Consider the following 20,502-nt stretch of genomic DNA (forward strand, 5'->3'; position numbering starts at 1 on the left):
TTCACTGTGCTCACCGCTCTGCTCTCAGTAATACTTACTACAGGGTCTCTGAATCCCAGCTACCTCACTCAACTAGTAAGACACAAGAAAGCATATATGAACATGCATGTGTATGAAAAACATACATATACAGTATTTCAGCCCTAATCACACACATCCTGACTCTTTCTTACTTTTAATATTATTTTTAAATTGTTATTTATTAATTTCCCCCAATGGTTATAAATAGTAGCAATGTTTAAGGTCACAGCTCTTAAAATGCTAAACAATTTCTCAAGGCATTGATTATAACATAAAACAGATTTGACGGTCCAGCTCTTCCTCTGATCTCAGCGACCAGACAGAGACTCTAGAAGTCAAAAAACATCACACCAATAGCAATGGAAAGGCAGAGGAAATGCACATTGATCTGTCAGTACAAACCAAGGGTTTCCTTCTGTATTTACTTAGCACTAGGACAGGCTCCAGATGTCCCTCAGACTGCACTCCAAGCTTCTAAGCTCTAGCTGCCTGTCATCTTCACTAGCAATCCCAGAGTTCTTTCTGATGAATTGAAGGCACTAAAAGTCACATGGATCTGTGGTGACACCATCAAGGAAAACATTCCAAGGGAAGGGCCTCTAACATATTATTTTGCAATTTAAGAAAAAGTGGCATGTTTTATACAATAGAGAAGAAAAATGCAAACTAGGAATACACAGACAAGAAAAACATTAAGAATAAAAACAGACTTTGAAACAAAAATCTAAGGGAAAAACAATCTCTCAGGCTGCCTAGATAGTCCGCACACCCAGAGAAGGGTGAGAACTGCTCCTCCACGCTCTTCTCTAATCTCTTCAAGTGGGACATGGTGTGCACACAGCATACACACAAGCACACCCACAGGAAATAAAAAAGGGAGAAAAGTTTTAAAAATTCACTAATAAGGATGCCATCACCCCAGTCACCAATCACCAAAAAGAATTCATAAAACAGTTTTTATTTCAGCCAGGAAACTCAGCAGCTAAATTCTACATGGAATCATCAGCTATGTGCTTGGAAGTTACCACATCATTGTTTCCTGGGTGAAGATCTACTAACATCATGACTGTGTTTGAGGAATTAAAGGCAAGGTATGAGCCACAAAGTCTTGATGCCTGTTGCCAATAGGTCAACTCCTTAGGACCCCAACTTGAAATAAAAGTGAGTTACCAAACTCTGAGGAGAATATGAGCTGGCAGAAGTGGAGTTTGCAGTCCCTGGTGCCATCTGATTGTTGTGCTGAGAATTTGTGAAGACAAGGGCTTGGCCAAAGCCCTGCTGCTGGGATGTTTCAAAGGAGTTGACTTCGGCGGCTTGGGTAGGAGGAGCAGGCTTGTGGAGCAAGGCCACCAGATCAATGCTAAGCACATGAAAGACAAACACAATCAGCTGTCATGAGCAAGTTGCACCAGCCAGTCAAATGGAGAGAACATCAGGACAAACAAAACTTTAGAGATTCATAAGCAAAAAAATGGGAGTTTCAGAGAGAGTAAAAGAGAAGCTGGTCACCAAAAACAGGGTATAGAACCAGAGAGTGAGTTGAATTTAGAAGGTGCATTGGAATTGGAGGAATCCCAATGATTCAAGGAGAGGAACTGTATAGCTTACAGATACCATTAATGATCTCAAATTTCCTCATTTTCCTTCCCTCCCCCCTTTGAACCTTTGATTTTTGTTTGTTTTGAGGCGGTGTCACTATGTACACCAGGCTAGCCCCAAAACTGAGAGTTCCACGTCCCCCACCCACCCCACCCTTCATCTCTGCCTTCTTGGTGCTAGGATTAAAAAGGTGTGCCACCTCTGCAGCGTCAATTTTCTTGATACAGAGTGAATCAATAGTCTTAAAACATTAAGACCCAAAGCATAAAGCTATAGTGGAGGTTTAAGTCTTAAATTTATTTGAACTAGGGGGTGGAAAGAAAAAAAAAAGAAAAATAATTTATTTGAAATATCCATATATTCTGTATTCTATCCCATAACATATTTATACATATACAATTTTCTCCCTAAAATACTTAAGAATAAAGGAATTACAAATTAGCAAAGACTCTAGCAACAGAGTATCTTATAACGCCCCAAGACCTTGCACAAGATCACCTAATATGCCAATGTGAGAGCATGATGTCAGAAGAATGAGGCCATAATAAGCATAGCTAGCCAAAGGAAGACCTCACCCCATAGAGCGGGCCTGTAAGAGGGTCGCCAGAGCGGTGCCCCAGGAGGCCTTGCAAAGCTTTTGTTCACTACAGCTCTCTAACTGAAACTCTCACTGTGCCAGTGAGCCAGGTCCTGGGCAGTCAATCATCATTCGGGCTTTATTCCCAGACTGAGTAAGCCTCTAGCCAGGGTTCCTTTTCTTATATAACAACCACTTTTACTCTTCTGAAACCAACTTCAATTCTGAGGCTAATAATCCCAAACCTAAGTTAATGTTCTAATGTATGATATCCCAGTATTCTATTCCATACATTAAAGAGAGAGAAGCTTTGGTGAACAGCTTCTCTTTTAATGTATTCCAGTGACATAAACAAGTTATGTATATTATACATGGTGACCATAAACCTTGCAACATTACCAGAACCAAAGCAAGTTCTACTCCAAGACTCAAGTGAGTAACAGTACTGCAGGGTAAAAGCGCCACAGCTGGGCTTGGTGGGACCCTTTTATCCCAGCATTCATGAGGCAGAAGCCTCTACATAGTGACTTCCAGAACAGCCAGTGCTATATACTGAGAGAGACTGTCTCACAAACCAACAACAAACAATTGAACAAACAAACAAATGTGACTTCCAGGACAGCCAGTGCTATATATGAGAGAGACTCTCGAATGAATGAATGAATGAATGAATGAATGAATGAATGAATGAATGAATGAGGAGCAGAGTTTGGAACAGTGAGGTCACTTAGACCAAAGTCTCTGACCCCGAGTTCACTCCCAGGGTCCCCATGGTGAAGGAGAGAACTGACCTCTGACCTCCAATCACACTCATATGTGGGAACATTCACACCTTACACCCCCCCCCACACACACACACACAGAGGGGCGGGGAGACAAAGGTCTTAAAAACCATTAGTATGAGGAACCCTTCATTCCAGTTTACTGGTCACTGACAAGTAAAGAAGTTGTTACCTTGGTCCAGGAAACTCAGTAGTTCAATTCCACATGGAATCATCAGCTATGTGCTTGGAAATCACATCATTGTTTCCGGGATATAAATTTACTGTCAGCATTTTAGTATTTATGAGAAAATAACTGGAAGATCAGAGCCATGAGCTCTTGATGACTATTGCTAAGAGGTGAGTTCCTCAAAACCCCATACTGATCGAACTAAGCCAGGCAGGGGCCTGGCAGAGGCCTTTAATTCTAGCATTGGGAGGCTGGTGCAAGTGGATCTCTGTGAGTTTAAGGCCCGCATGGTCTATGCAGGTTCTAGGACAGCCAACGTTACAAGGTAAGACCCTTTCTCAAACAAGCAAATGAACACAAACATTCACCATACTGAAGTAAGAGTGAGTTGCCAAACTCTAAGGACAACAGTCTTTGACAGCAGCAGTCTGTAGCTCCTGGTGTCTTCTGACTAGTTGTGCTGAGGTTAAAGGGTAGTCAGCAGCACACCTAACACTGTTTTCCTATTGATTTATCTATTTATTTATTTATTAATTTATTTACCTAATGTGTGACTATTCACTTGCATGCATGCTCACTCCTATGGAGATCAGAAGGGGACAGCAGATCTCCTAGAACTGGAGTTATGGACAGTTGTGAGTTGCCATGTAAGTGCTGGGAATCTAACCTTGACCTTGTGCAAAAACAATTTCTCTTAACCACTGAGCCATCTCCAGCCCTCTCAACTACCTTCTTAAAAAATTAAAGTGCCACAAGAAAAATCATTTAATCATAAATGCAATTGAGATCTATGCACATTTCCTCTCCTATGATGAAGTCCTTAACTGTCTCACATAGTTTGACTTTAATATGCTTGATTCAGATCTGTCTACTTTAAGATACATACACAATTTCCCTGGCCCTCTAGCAATTACAATTTTAATTTTAAAATTACCTTTAGAACATGTGTGTGCATGTGTGTCTGCATAATTGGATTAAGGTCAGAGAACCGATGTAGGAGTTAGTCACACAGACCTTTAAACACCATTTTCAAAGGTGATTAAATGACTGAGGACATGGTGGTACTGTAAGCACTCACCGAAGCCTGGCGTGCTGACTCAATCGACCTGAGACAATCTGACTGCTGGGAGAGCAGCCTGGACTACATAGCAAAATCATGAAGGGGAAACTAAGTAATTCAGCTAATTATACATTTGTGTTCAGTCTCATTATATACAACAAACTATCTTTAAATTTAAGCTGCATTTCCACCAGCCTTTAGAACACTGGGGTTACAAGTGAGCACACACTACCGATCCTGACTATCCAATACAACTTTAAGAGTATTATTATCCTGAGGGCTATATATGCAAATAATTCAGTCAGTAAAGTGATGTCCTTGCAAGTTTAAGGATCTGAGTTTGATATCCAAAAATCTGTATGAAAAAATGCAGGGTATGGTGGCACTGTGCTGGCCAGGCCAGCCTAACCTACTTAATAGTTCCCAGCCACTGAGAAACTTATCTCAAAGAAAGAATATAAAAGTGTGCCAGGGACCAGCAGCAGGATTCAGTGGTAAAGGTAAGTCCTGCCAAGCTAGACAACCTGAGTTTGATCTATGAAACCCACATGATGCAGAAAACTGAATCCCGCAAGATGCCTGCTCATGTCTAACTTCTTCCACAAATGCAGTTTGACACATACGTACAATGTACACACACAAATTAGTAAGCACGAACAAGCATACAACAACAAACAAATGAACAAACGTAAAGCAGTATTTTTCAGCGTGGACAGCCTTCCTGAAGAACAACACAGGCTGGATGACTGTACTGTAATCTCCATACACCTGCATCTTCACACAGACACACAAAGCAGCTAAATCAGTAAATAAGTAATTGCTTTAGCTAAGAATAATGATATAGGGCTGGTGAGATGGCTCAGTGGGTAAGAGCACCCGACTGCTCTTCCGAAGGTCCGGAGTTCAAATCCCAGCAACCACATGGTGACTCATAACCATCTGTAACAAGATCTGATGCCCTCTTCTGGAGTGTCTGAAGACAGCTATACTTACATCATATTATACTTACATTGAATAAATGAATAAATCTTAAAAAAAAAAAAAAAGAATAATGATATAGACCCAGAACTCTGGAGGCAGAGGCAGGAAGAATTCTAAGAACTAAGCTGAGAGCCTGTTTGAAGAGCAGGAAATAGGTTTACTAATGAAAATAGGTAACTATGATATAGTATTAACAATAACTACAGTAATTAATAACTACAGAAAATAGTTATCAGTGTAAATAGTTAACCAGTTATAACTAGGTTTAGCATAATCTCTACCAAACTGCTAACAAATCACAAGCAGAGTTATCATCCAATCACCACTGGACACAACTAAGACGTAACGAAGCTCCCTCCGAGCACTTTGGGGAGAAGAGATAAAGGAAAATAGAGAAGTGAAGGAGAAATGGAAAGATTTGACTCAAAAAGATAAACAGTTGTCCTATGTTTTAATTATGCTTTGAGTGAGAGAAAAACCCAGCAAAAGCCTTTACCTCTGCCCAGGTGTGACATGATTCTCTGCTGGAACAGATGAAGCAGTGAATACCTTTGTTTCAGAGAGCTGTATGGAAAGTTAGGAGAAAAAAAAACCTTTACTCTCTGTTTGCACAATACAAACCCAAAGCATGTTTGACTGGGGCCCTTCAGGCATCATTATGGTCACCAAAGGTAGTTTAAAGGACTGAAACATACGAAACCATCCCAGAATCTCCCCAGGCAATGGAGCCTCAGCTCAGTACACCTGCAGGAGTGTCCTCACATGATAGAGACCAGTCTCCAATTCCTAGCCTCAGTCGGTCTTTTTTGGAGTGCTGAAAAACGGAATTTAGGGAAGGGGGGGGCGGCTTTGGTTTCTTCTATTTCATTAACTGATTAGTAATCTTTATTTCATTTCAAAGTCAGAGACTTATTTTTTTCAGATTCATTTTTTATTTTATGTGAATATTTGCCTGCACATGTATGCCCAAGGCATCAATTTCCAGGCACGTCCTTGACCTACACTTGAACGCTCAGTTCTTTCTGCACCAATAAATGATTTTTTAAAAATGTTTAAATTTTGACTTAGGTTTAATATCATCAATATCACGGGCAGATACTCTTTTATTTTATAATTATCAATATTGGAAAAAACCTCACCTAAATATACAGAATAAAATGGCAGATGGGATACTTTAGAAATTGTTGGAAATTGTGTTGTAATTCCAAGGCAAAATTAACCATTTTTATGAATTACTGAGCAATTGAAACAGGAATACAGTCCAGAGAGAGTTATATCCTAAGGAGGTTTCCATGCTGAGAAGGACATTGTTATTTTCATGGTAAACCTTTATTGTTTGTGTGACAACAGAATTGTACTCACAGTCAACAGGCTGCAATTCATGACACTTGACAGCCCCTAACCTGAGCCAGCAATGTCTGTGGTTCATGTTCAGAACCAAGGCTGTACAGCAGCCACAAGGTGTGTTACATTTAGTCTCGGGTCCCTTGTACTCAGAAGCCTTAACTGTCACACTGTTACAGCTCATAACCACACACCAGGTCCCACTAACATAAATTTATGGTGATCAGGCCTACAATATATTTTCTAATTTTTTAAAGATTCACTCTCAGTTCCCACACAGTTGCTAACACTCATCACTAAACAACTCCAGCTCCAGAGGATCTAATGTCTTTTCTGGCCTCTGTTGGTACAAGCGTAGCACACTTAGAAAGAAAAAGTTTAAAATATATGTTTCAAGTATTAACGGGGTGCCAGGAAGTGAAATGGACTTCTAGGAGGTAACAGATGAAGAGATTTGGGGAGCAAGCTCCTACCCACTTAGGGTCAGACCCAGACATGCTGGCAAACACCTTTAATCCCAGGTGACAGGCAAGCAGATCTTTGAGTTCAAGGTCATTATCTTTAAATATAAAAAATCTGGTGGGCAGAATATGCCTTTAACCCAGCAAGCACCCTGGAGGCAGAGGATCTCTGAGTTCAACAAGTTTGGTCTGAGTTCCAGGACAGCCAGGGCCATATATATATATACAGAGTCTCAACAAACAAACAAAAACTTAAAAATACCAATTTCTTTCTGAGATCCATGTGCTAGGAGAAAAAAAGAAAAAACAACAACAACAACAACAACCCTACTATTTGAGAAGCAAGGGACAGAGGCCAAAAGAACTAAAAGCTAAGATGATGAAGTAAGTAGTCCAGACCTTTTGTGAAGCAAAGATGCTGTGACACAGCAAAAGGAAGGGGAAGAAAGGTCTTGAATTGATGCCAAACACTTACATCTTCAGTCCAGTCTTCTGTTGTCCACTCCTCCACAGAATTCTTCCAGGCACCTGACAGGGAACAAGAAACGGTACAGCATAAATACTCCAAGAAACGTAATTTCTTTCTTTCTTTTTTTCTTTCTTTCTTGGTTTTTCGAGACAGGGTTTCTCTGTGTAGCCCTGGCTATCCTAGAACTCACTCTGTAGACCAGGCCGGCCTTGAACTCAGAAATCTATCTGCCTCTGCCTCCCAAGTGCTGGGATTAAAGGCGTGCGCCACCACCGCCCGGCTAGCATAATTTCTTTGCAACTATTCCTGACAAAATCAAATGTTTCTATATAAAATATCCCTAACTATATGCTTAAATCAAATTTCCCAAACAGCAATTCACAAAATATTTTAGCAATTCTGCTATAAGAAAACATGCAAACATGCTAAAGATAAACACAATCAATGATTTACTCCTTTTGATTTACATTATTAGAAATTAAATACTATAATATGGTGAGATACACCTTCAATCCCAGCAGTTAGGAGGGAGCTCTGTGAGTTCAAGGCCAACCTGGTATATATATATATTTCTGGGATAGTAAGGACTATGTAGTGAGACCCCACCTGTCTCAAACAAACAAATAAAATGGAATACCAGGGCAAGATCCAGCTTAACATTAGATTACCTGCCTAGTAAGCAAATGGCTCAACTTCTGGCACTGCCAACACAAGCACACAGGGCTGAAGAGTTAGCTTACTATACAAGTATGAGAATTTGCTGAGCAGTGGTGGCTCATTCCCTTAACCCCAGCACTCAGGAGGCAGAGGCAGGTGGATCTCTGTGACTTTGAAGCCAGTCTGGTCTGAGTTAAGTATTAGACAAGACAGTTAGGGCTATACAAAAAAACCCCTGTCCAAAAAAAACCAAAAACAAAACCAAAAAGTATGAGAACTTGAAATTCATACTCAGTATCCATGATTAAGATGAAAAGAAGTACTCAAGGGCTAAACAGACAGCTCAGTGGCTAAGAGTCCTTGCTGTGCTGTGCAAGCCTAGAGCACAGTTAAAGGTGGAGCATGGCCAGGCAGGCAGTGTTGGGGAATGGAGACATGCAGGTACCAGATAGCCAGCGTGGTGTGCTTCTGGTTCAGTGAAGCCCTGCCTCAAGGGAAGAGGGTGGAAAGCGAGAGAGGAAGATACCTAATGTCCTCCATCAGACTCTCTGAGGGCTTATTTTGGGTGTGTTCCCCTCCATATACCACACACATACAAATAAGATGAGAATGCTGGCATATGGTTGATCCTCAAGTGATGAGGACAGGCTCAGCACTGCGGCCCACTGGCTAGCCAGCTGAGCCTGCCGGAGGCTCAAGCTAGTGAGAGGGCCAGTCTCAAAACCCGAAGCTATGACTCCTATGAAATGACACCCAAATCTGACTGCAGCTTACACATGCATGTATATTCTAGGCCTGATATGAAGATTAAGTCAGAACTAAATCTGACTGCTCTTCCAAAGGTCTGGAGTTCAAATCCCAGCAACCNCATGGTGGCTCATAACCATCTGTAACAAGATCTGACACCCTCTTCTGGAGTGTCTGAAGACAGCTACAGTGTACTTATATATACTAAATAAATAAATCTTTAAAAAAAAAAAAAAAAGAATTTCAATGCAAATGACTAAATTTCAGAAATGTTGTCCTATACCCCAAAATATATGGGATAACTTTGAGGACATCCTTTGCAGCCTCCAACAGTATGTTTGGGTTGAGCTGGCTGAGAATCTCGTTCCCTACTTAAGTATTTACATAGTATATACAATGCTCTGGGTTTAGGCCAAGCACAGGAGGAGTAAGTGAGAGGGGGGCCATGAGGAAGATAAGAATTGTTGGGATTTGGTCTGTTGTTATGTACTGTAATGCTAAAATTATGTACCCAAAGATCTACTTGCCTATGAGTGAACTTTCACATTTACCAGATTTTGTTGTACAAACCTTGTTCTTTATTTTAAAATTATTGGTTAAATAAAAATGGTATAGCCAATTAATTGCTGGAGATTAGATAGAGGTAGGTGGGTTTTGAGTTACCTGGTTAGGGGCTGCAGAGAGTGGAAGGAGGAGGACTTGGGAGGGAGGAGAAAGCTGCCATGAGGGAAGATGGACCATGAGCAGAGCCAGGGGCCACCAGGCCAGCAGTTAGAAAAGTAGATTAGGACTTATCCCCCAGTAATTGTCAAAGCCAAATACTATAACCACGGTGCTTGCCCTTCCTTCTCCTCCCCCTCTCTCCCTTCCTTTCTTGTTGTGTTTTTGAGATGGGATCTTGGCTATCCCAGAACTCCCGATGCAGACCAGGCTGGCCTTACACTTGAGGAGACCCACCTGCCTCTGCCTGCAGTGCACAGCATCGCACCCAGCCCAAAACCATTATACTTTATACCATACAGCTTTACATTTTTAAAACATTTGTTAGTTTTATTTATGTTGTGGTGGGAGTGGGGGAGGTAACAGGTGCTATAGCATGAATGTAAGGCTCCGTTTTCTCTCTCTTATGGGTCCCAGGATCAAACTCAGCAGGATTGGGACCAGTGCCTTTACCCAGAAGGCTACAGGTTTGTTTCTTCTCTTTTGAGGCTGGCCTCAAACCTATTCAACCTGTACCAATGGACCACATCTCCTTATGTAGCTCTGGGGTCAAACTCGAACCTAGGCCTCAGGAAGTCTACATGAACAGCCTACCAATTAATGATACCTCAGTTCTGTATGATACTTAACTGCAGGATTTCACAACAAAACATTCTTCATACCTTTAAGTCCATAAGAACTTTTACTTGGAGGCTCCTGAGATATACTGTGAGACTTTGTCAGCCCTTCTGCAAATCAAAATAAAAGGTAAGCTTTTGGTATATGAAAACAAGAGAAGTTGATCAGCATACGAAATAAAGTTAATGTATTACAGCAGTCCCTCCTCATAGAGGGAGCAAGGCCCAAAACCATTAAATGGAAAATTCTAGAAACAAAACATCAACAACACTCATAATACTTAGGATAATTTTTATTTCATGTAATTTGTTCTAAGTATTAAATGTCTTACTACGCTGGATTAGTACATCAAACAATTAGGGCCTGAGGTCTTGAGTACACTCTTGGAATCCACTAGTGGAAAGTCTTCTGACCTCCACAGCTTGTGTGTACACACTCACAATCCTTCACAAAATGAAGGGGAAAAAAATCAAAAGGTAGAGAGCATGGAGAAAGACACATGGGGCCAAGCTCTGGATTCTGCAGGTATGCACATAGGCACAAGAACCCACACTCACTTGGGCCCATATTCTCACTTGGGATTCTAGGCTGCATTCACTGTAATGAATAACCCTGAAATAGCAAATCTTTGCCCCAATCAGCCAGACAGGAGACTCTTGATTGGCAGTAGAATACATTGTCAATCTGTCCATTTACACTTCTGCTAGCTGCACCCCGCCTAATAAATGTCAGTCTCCAGTGTTGGGATTATAGATAGGAGACACTACACCTGGCTGTCAATGAGATTTCCCATTGAGAGGCTCTGAAGGTAACAACCAACTAAAAGGAGTTGGGAGTATTCTCCATCCAGCATGCTTATATAACAAGAGCATAAGAGGCTGGAGAGATGGCTCAGGGTCCTGAGTTCAAATCCCAGCAACCACATGGTGGCTCACTACCATCCAAATGAGATCTGATGCCCTCTTCTGGTGTGTCTAAATACAGCTACAGTGTACTTACATATAATAATAAATAAATCTTTGGGCCAGAGGGAGTGGTGCTGGAGCGAGCGGGGCCAGAGTGAGCAGGGGTCCTGAGTTCAATTCCCAGCACCCACAGGATAGATTACAACCATCTGTACAGCTACAGTTTTCTCATATACATAAAATAAATAACTCTTAAAAAAAAAACAAAACATAAAACATTTCTTCAGACAAGGTCTCACTCCACAGTTCAGATTGGCTACGAACTCACTGCAATCCAGCGACTACAGACTCCCCAATGCTGGAAATTACAGGCATGACCCACCATACTCAGATGAGAACAATTTTAAAACCAGCTCTAGGGACTCAATAGCTGGCCCGGCAGTTACGGATGCTTGCTGCTCTCCCAGTGGCCCTGCTCTCAGTTGCCAGCATCTATGTCAGGTGGATTATAATACCTGCAACTCTTGTTCTAGGAAGTTGGCATTCTAATCTCATCTTTACAAGCACCCAAACTCCCATGCACTACCCCACAGAGACACAGACGGACAGACAGACAAGACAGACACACACTGCGCGCATACCCCACCTCTAATCAATCCTAAAAGAGTCTCTGAAGATGGCTGTGAAGAGTCTTGAAATCCCAGACTTCTAGAACACTAGACAAGAGGGTCGCTGAAAATTCAAGGCCAGCTTAAGGTACAATGAGACTATTTCTCAAAAATAAACACAGAACAAAACAAAGACTTCTAACAAAAACAAAACAAAATAAGACAAAAAACTACTTACCCGGCCCCTCATCTGTACCATTCTGAGCAGCTTCCCAAACTGCCAATTTTGTCCCACAGCCATCTGTAGACATGGACTCTGAATAGTCTGCAGGATTGAATGTCCTGGGGGGGGGGGGGGATGTTGAAGTAAAGAAACAAGCAACTAAAGCAAGCATCAAAATCACAAAATTAACCATATAGAATACCAAAAAGCACTGGGGAGGCAGGTCTATCAAGGCCAGTCTGATCCATATAGCAAGCAAGCATCATGACAACCAAAGCTACATAGACAGACTCTAAACACAAGAAAATAGGAAAAAGAAAATATTCAAAACCAAATGAGCTCAAGTCCCTTCAAAGGGGTGCTATAAAAGACTTCTCCCTCCTAATATTGGATGATGGTTAACTCTTTAAGCCAGTGTGATGTAGGTATTTTTTATACACTTTTTGCACCTATAATAAAGATCTCTGTTTTGGTTATTCTGTTTTATTTTGTTTTGTTTTCAGATGTTTTCGATGTAACCCTGGCAGTATTCAAACTGAATATGTAAACCAGGAGCAGCCTTAAACGTACAGAGATCTGCCCAGCCCCCAAATGCTGGGCTTAAAGGCTTGTGACACCCCGATCAGCTCCATACAAAACTATTTTATTTAGTGTTGTTACTCACATGTACTACAGCACACTTTCCTTCTACCCTTAAAGGTCCTAGGGACAGAACTTTAAAGTGTTGTTAACAAGGATCTTTAATAACCTCTAGGTCCAGTGATTTTAATGTCTTCATTTTTTGTTTTTTAGACAAAAAAATGTAGCTATCACAATGTAGCACTGACAAGCCTAACTCACATAAAAATGCCTGCTTCTACCTCCTAAGTACTAAGATGGAAGGCATGAGCCTTAGTCTTGAAGATGGGGTCTGTTTCATGTACCCCAGGTTGTCTGTGAACTATGTAACTAAAGATGGCCTTGAACTTCTGATACTGTAAGGGATCCCCAGACCTTAACACAACTGAAACCACGATGGAAGTACCATTCAGGCCGTGGGGACTGCAGCACATAGGCAGCACCACCTGTCAAAGGAGAACAAAGAAGACCTACTCCATCTTGCTTTGGGGAAAGTCCCTAAACTTAGTGATCTTGCTCTTTGGCTCCTATAGTTCCTCTTCTGGCTAACTCAAGTGTCAGCCCAGGAATGTAGTAGGTTTTGTGATTAAAAGTCCATTCTGAGAAATGCTCAGGCTACAACTCAGTCTCAAACACCTGGAGTAGTTACTAATAAAAGTTCCTATTGGCTTGAACTGTGTCCCAGTGGTCTTCTCTAGTGGATACCTCATTACATTACTCCTGTTTTATGGTACGCTGGGGATGGAACTTTCTTTGCCTGTGCTAGGGAGGCACTCTATCAACTACATCTCCAGCCAAGCATGCATATCTTCAACAGATGTTACTTGAGGATCATCTACCTACTTTGTATAAATGGCCTTCAAGTTTCTACAATATGGTCTTTGGCATCCTGAAAAGTTACGAAGACCTGGAAGCCTTCCCAGTCTAGAAAGAACACCATTGAAAATGTCCAATGAAGGTACCAGAGAGAAGGTGCAGAGTGGTTAGGAGCAGTTGCTGCTCTTGCAGGACTTGGGAGATAGGCTCCATCCCAGCACCCACTTGAAAGCTCAAAACGGCCTGGAACTCCAGTACCTAGGAAACCTATTCTGGACTCACAGGCACCTTCATGCCCACGTACACACACATACACTCAAGTCCACATATAAAACTGCATATTCAAAAAAAGTCCCAATGAGAACAAACACATCAAGAGTAAACATGCCTCCTTCTCCTTGTGTCAGAGTCGAAGCTTGGATTGTCCTGAAACTTGCTATGTAGACTAAGCTAGCTTTGAAACTCAGAAATGTGCTGGTCCCTTGCCTTAGTGTTGGGATTAAGGAAGGGTCTGTCATAACACCAAAAGATCTTTAAGACTCTTATATTTTCTGTGTATGAGCGTTTTCCCTACATGTATATATAGGTACCATGTGCATGCTGCCTGCCCAGAGTCCAGAAGAAGGCATCAGATTCCCTGGAACTGGGGTTACAAAGGCTGTAAGACATGACGTAAAGCCTGGGTGCTGAAACCAAACCCAAGTCTTCTCCAATAGCAGCAAGTGCTATTGGATGATGAACCATCCCTCCAGCAGCCCCAACTACGGATTTGAATAGAATTATATTCTTCATATATGGATATAGCTAAAAAAATGTTTTGTTCACACTTCTTTGTATTTATCATTAAAGGGGCTGGTGAGATGGTTCAGAAGTAAAAGAACTAGCTGTCAGGATTGACAGGCTAAATCCATGTTACAATGTACACACAAGAACATAAATAAACAGAAATGCTATGAGTTTAAGGCTAGAGTTCCATATTCAAGTTGTCTTGCCATATACAAAAGAAACAGTAAGAGAAAGAAAAACTAGACATAACAGTAGCTAACTCTAACACCTACCTAGAATGCTCAGAGTTCACTACCATCACTTGGGACAAAACTATCATTTTCATATAAACATTTCATGTTATATAGCTAGATTTAGCAGCATCTGTAAGTGGCTTTCAACTAGGCAGCTGAGGACATTATGCACATATGCCCACTCCCTCGGGAACATTTGGTGTCTGCAGACATTTTAGTAACTTCATAAGGAAGGAGAGGGATGTTATGTTAGAGAGAGAAGGATGATGTAGCATCCATGCGCAGCACATCCACCACACCAATAAAGTTATCCAAGCAAACTGCACGCAGCAGAGGCTTCAACCCTGACGAAGCATTTACTGCAGCAACAACAACACTATTTTTACCATCAATAGAAAACCCTTCAAAAGTACAACCACCTCTAACTGGGATAAATTATGGACAGGTCAGAGGCAGATAAATAAACCAGAACAACTAGGAAGTAACTACAGCAGTGGGATGGCTATGACTTACCCCATGCTTTGAGCAGAGAACCTTCCTGTCCCTCTGCCCCTGCCACGTCCAAATCCTTTAACAAAACACAATTATAGAATATAATTTTATTTGTACATGTATATATAATGATTAAATAAAGCAGAGTTTCAGGCCAATCTGGGGCTACAGAGTGACTTCTCAACCTGTAGTCAATCAGACTACAGTATGAGACTTTATTTCTTTAAAAAAAAAAAAAAAACAGCTAACTCATTCTTAGGGGCATCTAATGCTCTCTTCTGGCCCTCACAGGCATTGCATACACATGGCACACAGATGTACATGCAAGCAAAACGTTCACACATAAAACAATTTAAAATATAAATAATGCCTTGGCAATGGTGGGGCAGAGGCAAGCAGATCTCTGCACTGGACGCTAGCCTGGTCTACAGAGCAAGTTTCAAGACAGCCGGGGCTAAGGAAAAACCCTGCACGGAAAACAAAACAAAACCCCTCAAACCCCCAAATAGATAATAAGCTATCCTTGCTTTGTTGGTAGTGTAACCATGCGCATCACAACTGTTCACACCTCTGTCTCTGCTTCCTAAATGCTCGGATTACATTGGTACACCACTATAACTGATTATAAAAATGGCTTTCACAGTTCATCTGAAAATAACCAAAAGGATTCTTCAAAGTGACAGACATAATCCAGGGTCTGAGGTGTGGCTCAGTGGTGGGGCCATTCTTACCAAGGACAGGCAACCTTCAGCACCAAAAAATAACAAAACCATAGCAAAATGTAAAAACAAAAGAACTGGGGATTATCTAAGGGGTTCCTCCACAGCCATCTTAGAGAACATTCATTCATGATGCATTTCCACTCATCCTTAATAGCCAGGGTGGCAGCAGCCGGCCTAGTCCTCCTCACCCCTCACCTCTGCCTCGGGCCCGCTTGCCTCGCTCCGCAGGCTTGTCTCCTTGGCTGCAGTCAATCCCATTCTCTTCACCTTTGACTAAAGAGGAAAAAGCAGACATGTCAACTTTTCATTTTCAAACCTCTTACCAAACTTATGAGGTACTTACAAAACCAAGAACAAAATGCACAGAAAGAGTCAAAAACCCAACACTCTCCTTTCTAATCGTACAAATTCAAGGCCAGCCTGGTCTAAATTCCGACAAGGGCTGCATATGGAGGGGCACCTGTCTCAAAAGCCAAAAAGAGAAAAAGCAAGGTCAAAAAGAAGTTAAAATGTAAACGACATTTAGAAAGCATGATAAATAAAAAGCAGCACAAATCTGGAAGCACGTGACCGAAGGCTTATTCAACACTAGGATGACAAAGCCAAGACAATTGTGAGTTCAAGTTCAAGGCCAGATGAACCACATAATCACTTAGTGTTTAGGAAAAAAAAAAGAAGAGCTCTTAAGCTCTCACTTTTCTTATTCTCATCTCTAGCTCTTTCTCTCTCTCCCTCCCCACCCTCTCCACATGGCCATGGCTGGCCTCTCTCTTTGTTTCTACAATAAAGCTCTAAAACCATTGAGAGAGAGAGAGAGAGAGAGAGAGAGAGAGAGAGAGAGAGAGAGAGAGAGAGAGAGAGAGAGGGGCAGGGAGGAGGTGTGGATCAAAGTACTGAATGGCACCAGATGCAACCCCAGCTAGAAGACTGAAATGAAGATCACGGTGCTGAGCATGGTGGCACAGGCCTTTAACCCCACCCTCGGGCCCGAGGCAAGAGCTGAGGCCAGCCTGGCCTGCAGAGACCACATGCTCCAAGGCAGTCAGCCTGCAGAGACGTGTCTAAAACAGTAAACAGCACAGTCATTTTACTTCCTCTGTCTACATGTACCCTACTATAAAAAAAATTTTCTTTAAATAAGAACTAAAAACCAACACTTACTACAAAACAATGCTATCTATATACATCACAGAACTTATTCCGTAACAAAAGGTAAAGTGTAAAGGACAGGCTTTTTAGCATACTCCCAGAAAAGGCAGTTACAGACTTCTGTTTCTCATATTCATACTGGTTCCAATAGATCCATACAAAAACTAGTCAATAGATGCTGATATCATCACTCCACTTTTTAGTTGCTGTTTAGCTCACATGAGCTACGCCTCTTTTGCAGTACAAATTTAAATTGATCAGATCTTTCCCATAATCCTCACCTGCTTCTGAACTTTATTTCTCCCCAGAACAAGTTCTAAGAAACATTACTAAACTAAACTATTAAGACCAGGTGTGGTGGCCCATCCCTTAATCCCAGCACTTGGTTGTCAAGGGCTGGCAAAGCTCAGGAAGTTGAAGGGCAGCCAGGGCCACATAGTGAGATCCTATCTCAAAAATAAATAAATAAATAAAAACCAAGTATCCTGTAAGTGCTAGAAGTGTGGTCAAATAAAAGTCCAAGCAAAGGCCCTTGATATAGCTCAGGTTGGCTCGGAACTCACAATTTTTCTATTAAAAGCTCTTAAATTCTAGGATTATAGACATGAGCTCGCTGTGAACTGTTTGAAAAATCTGTGTGTTCATTACTACAGGTTGCCAAGTACTCCCTACCCAGCAACAAGTTGTCTCCTGGGCTGTTCCAAGTAAAATGGTGTCAAAATATGGATCAAAGGAAATTGTTCAAACAATTCTGCCTTCTGAATCTGCCTCCTTTAATTTTTTTTTTTTTTTTTTTTTTTTGTGGTAGCAGGGGGGAGATGGGTAACAGGGTCTCATTATGTAACCCTGCGTGGTCTGGAACTCACAACGTTAAATCTGCCTGGCCTCAAAACTCACAGGAATCCACATGCCTCTACCTGGGATTGAAGACACACCTAGACATCTCTAATTAATTTAATCTATGTCTACAGCATGAATATCTGTAGGGGAAGAAAGAACAGCATCATACAAACAAGCCTATACCCACCACACTCCCAGCTCGCTTGGTTTCTAACCAGTCCGAAAGGAAAAGAATAAACGACCTGCAGCTCAGGTGGGTACAGGACCTTACAGACTGCCCTGTGTGACCCAGTGTCAGTGGGAGTGACTGGTGGTAGGTTTGTGGTCACTCTCTGGGCTGCTCTCCCAGTCTTCGGGTGTGACAACGGCTAGGAAAAAAGCTACACTCACACTCTCGGCCTCTGTTGCCACCTCTTCCCTTGCGGTTGTTGGTTCCCCGTCCACGACTCGCTTCTCTCTCCGTCCTCTTCTCTCTGTTTTCTTTGTTTTCTGAACTTTCTCTTCCAAAATTCTTCTTCTTCCCTCCTACAGTCTCCCATGAAGTCTGTCAAAAAGTAGAGTCTATAACCATTGAGTGGTCACACAGCTTTGAAAACTTACATTTTATTTCTTCCCCATTTGTGGGATGTAAAACCATGACAGGAAGTTTGGTAAGGTAGAGCAGGTGGAGACCTGGAGACTCAGTGGGCACACACCTGAGGCTGAGGTGAAACACGCTGGCTGCCGGCCACCGAACAGTTTGCACTGTCACCCCCATTGCAGTTAGTATGCCAAGACAGTCATTGCTGTTGGTTAGTCATTAGCCACAAAGCTGCTGACGCTGTCAGGTAAGACCCATGGCAAAGAGAATGGAAGAAACTATGTCCCACAATGTCCTAGAACGAGTCAGAAGTCCAAAAGAACTTTGCTCTGCTCCATTTCCTTCACGACCACTCCCTTGTTAACAAGATTATGTTCAGTCCCTAACTTACTATCATCTGCTCTCTGACAAAAACAGATTCAGCTCTGGCTCCCGGTTAGGAAATGTCTATGTTCTAGACAGAGCAGGTGATGGGCTGGAGATCTGGCTCCCGGTTAGGAAATGTCTATGTTCTAGACANTCTAGACAGAGCAGGTGATGGGCTGGAGATCTGGCTCCCGGTTAGGAAATGTCTATGTTCTAGACAGAGCAGGTGATGGGCTGGAGATCTGGCTCAGCAGGCAAGAGCATTTGCTGCTCTTGTAGAAAACCAAAGGTCGGCTCACGGCACCCACATTTATGATTTCAACCATCTGTAACTTATTATAACACTAATTTCAGAGGATCCAACACCCTCTTCTGACACCCTCTGCCACCCAGCATATATATATGCATGCAAGCAAAACACCCACAGAAAGATGAATAAAATTTAAAACTTTTTTATTTTAATTAAATAAATATTAAAGGCATGGTGGCTCACACTATAATCCTAGCACTTTAGAATACTTTTAGTATGAGGTCAGTCTACCCTATATAGTAAATTCCAGACAAACCTGGGCTAGAAAGTAAAAACACACACACACACACACACACACACACACACACACACACACACAGAGTGTACAAGTAGGCTTGTGTACCAAGTGCTTGACTAGAGCCCACAAAGGTCAGATGTGGACGCCAGATCTCCTGAAACTGGAGTTACAAACAGTTGCGAGCTATTGTGTACCTGCTCTGAAAGAGCTGCTTGAGCTCCTAACTGCTTAGCCATGTCTCCAGCCCCAAAACTTCATTCTATTCAACATCAAAATTTTATAAAGCAGTGTATAGTTACATTATTTGCTTTCTCACAGCACTCTAATTTTACTCAGTGAATATTTTTAACAGCCTCCCCTCAAAGCAAGAATGCGATTAAACCCAAACATTGAAAAGAATGGCACCTGTCAGGTTTAGTGGCTCACAACTTTAATCCCAGCACTGGGGAGAAAGAGCAGGCAGATCTCTGTGGGTGTAAGGCCAGCCTTGAACATGGAGTCAAAGCTAAAAGTGAGTGCCAGGACAGTCAGGGCTATATTGTGAGACCCTATATTGAAAAAGAAAAAAAAGAGAAAGAACACTGGACGCTCTTCCAGAGAAAGGATCTAGATTTGATTCTCAGTATCCACAGGATGGCTCATAACCATTTGTAACTCCAGTTCTGGGGAATCTGATAACCCATTCTGGCTTCCATAGGCACTACATGCACATGATACACATACATGCAGCCAAACACCCATACACATAAAATTGAAAATACACACACACACACATGCACACACACTTTAATATGTGTGTATACGGTCTGGAGAAATGGCTCAGCATTTAAGGGCATTCACTGTCTGATCTTCCACCTAGGTTTGATTTCCAGTATCCAAATAGTAGTAGCTCACAACAGTATATAACTCCAGTCTCAGGGACCTGACACCCTCTTCTGGCCTTAACATGCACAAGGCTAGCAGGTATTACACATACATAAATGAAAAGAAAGCATCTGGGCTGGTGAGATGGCTCAGCAGGTAAGGGCACTGACTGCTCTTCCGAAGGTCCTGAGTTCAAATTCCAGCAACCACATGGTGGCTCACAACCATCCGTAATGAGATCTGACTCCATCTTCTGGTGCTGTCTGAAGACAGCTACAGTGTACCTATTTAAAATCTTTGGGCCAGAGCAAAAGGGACTGAGTGATCAGGGCTAAATGGAGCAAGCAGAGGTCCTAAAATTCAATTTCCAACAACCACCTGAAGGCTCACAACCATCTGTACAGCTACAGTGTACTGATATACATAAAATAAATAAATAAATCTTTAGAAAAGAAAGCATCTATACACATAAAATACGTAAATATTTTAAAACAAAGACAGTCTGACTGTCTCTCCATCCCTCCCTCTCCCTCCTTCTCCCCCCCCC

The 20,502-nt window shown here is 41.9% G+C and overlaps 1 protein-coding gene and 2 non-coding genes across 4 annotated transcripts in view; all 3 read right to left on the reverse strand.

Annotated features, from left to right (window-relative positions):
* The window catches only part of Ubap2 (ubiquitin associated protein 2), a 69,217-nt gene that overhangs the window by 16,933 nt on the left and 31,782 nt on the right, over positions 1-20,502 (reverse strand). For both annotated transcript variants that reach the window (XM_021222229.1, XM_021222230.2), the window contains exons 5-12: positions 17,988-18,141; positions 15,804-15,881; positions 14,908-14,962; positions 11,957-12,060; positions 10,250-10,315; positions 7,470-7,522; positions 5,686-5,753; positions 1,192-1,381 (exon numbers count right to left, since the gene is read on the reverse strand). In XM_021222229.1, the coding sequence (XP_021077888.1) occupies positions 1,192-1,381; positions 5,686-5,753; positions 7,470-7,522; positions 10,250-10,315; positions 11,957-12,060; positions 14,908-14,962; positions 15,804-15,881; positions 17,988-18,141 (768 nt within the window). The remainder of the gene's footprint in view (positions 1-1,191; positions 1,382-5,685; positions 5,754-7,469; positions 7,523-10,249; positions 10,316-11,956; positions 12,061-14,907; positions 14,963-15,803; positions 15,882-17,987; positions 18,142-20,502) is intronic.
* Positions 986-1,066, reverse strand: LOC115063001. Its single transcript, XR_003842886.1, has one exon. It is a non-coding gene; the product is annotated as a small nucleolar RNA SNORD121A (small nucleolar RNA).
* On the reverse strand, positions 3,156-3,233 carry LOC115063002. The gene has a single exon (XR_003842887.1). It is a non-coding gene; the product is annotated as a small nucleolar RNA SNORD121A (small nucleolar RNA).

This window comes from Mus pahari, chromosome 22 (genome assembly GCF_900095145.1).
Source record: "Mus pahari chromosome 22, PAHARI_EIJ_v1.1, whole genome shotgun sequence".
Classification (NCBI taxonomy): Eukaryota; Metazoa; Chordata; class Mammalia; order Rodentia; family Muridae; genus Mus; species Mus pahari.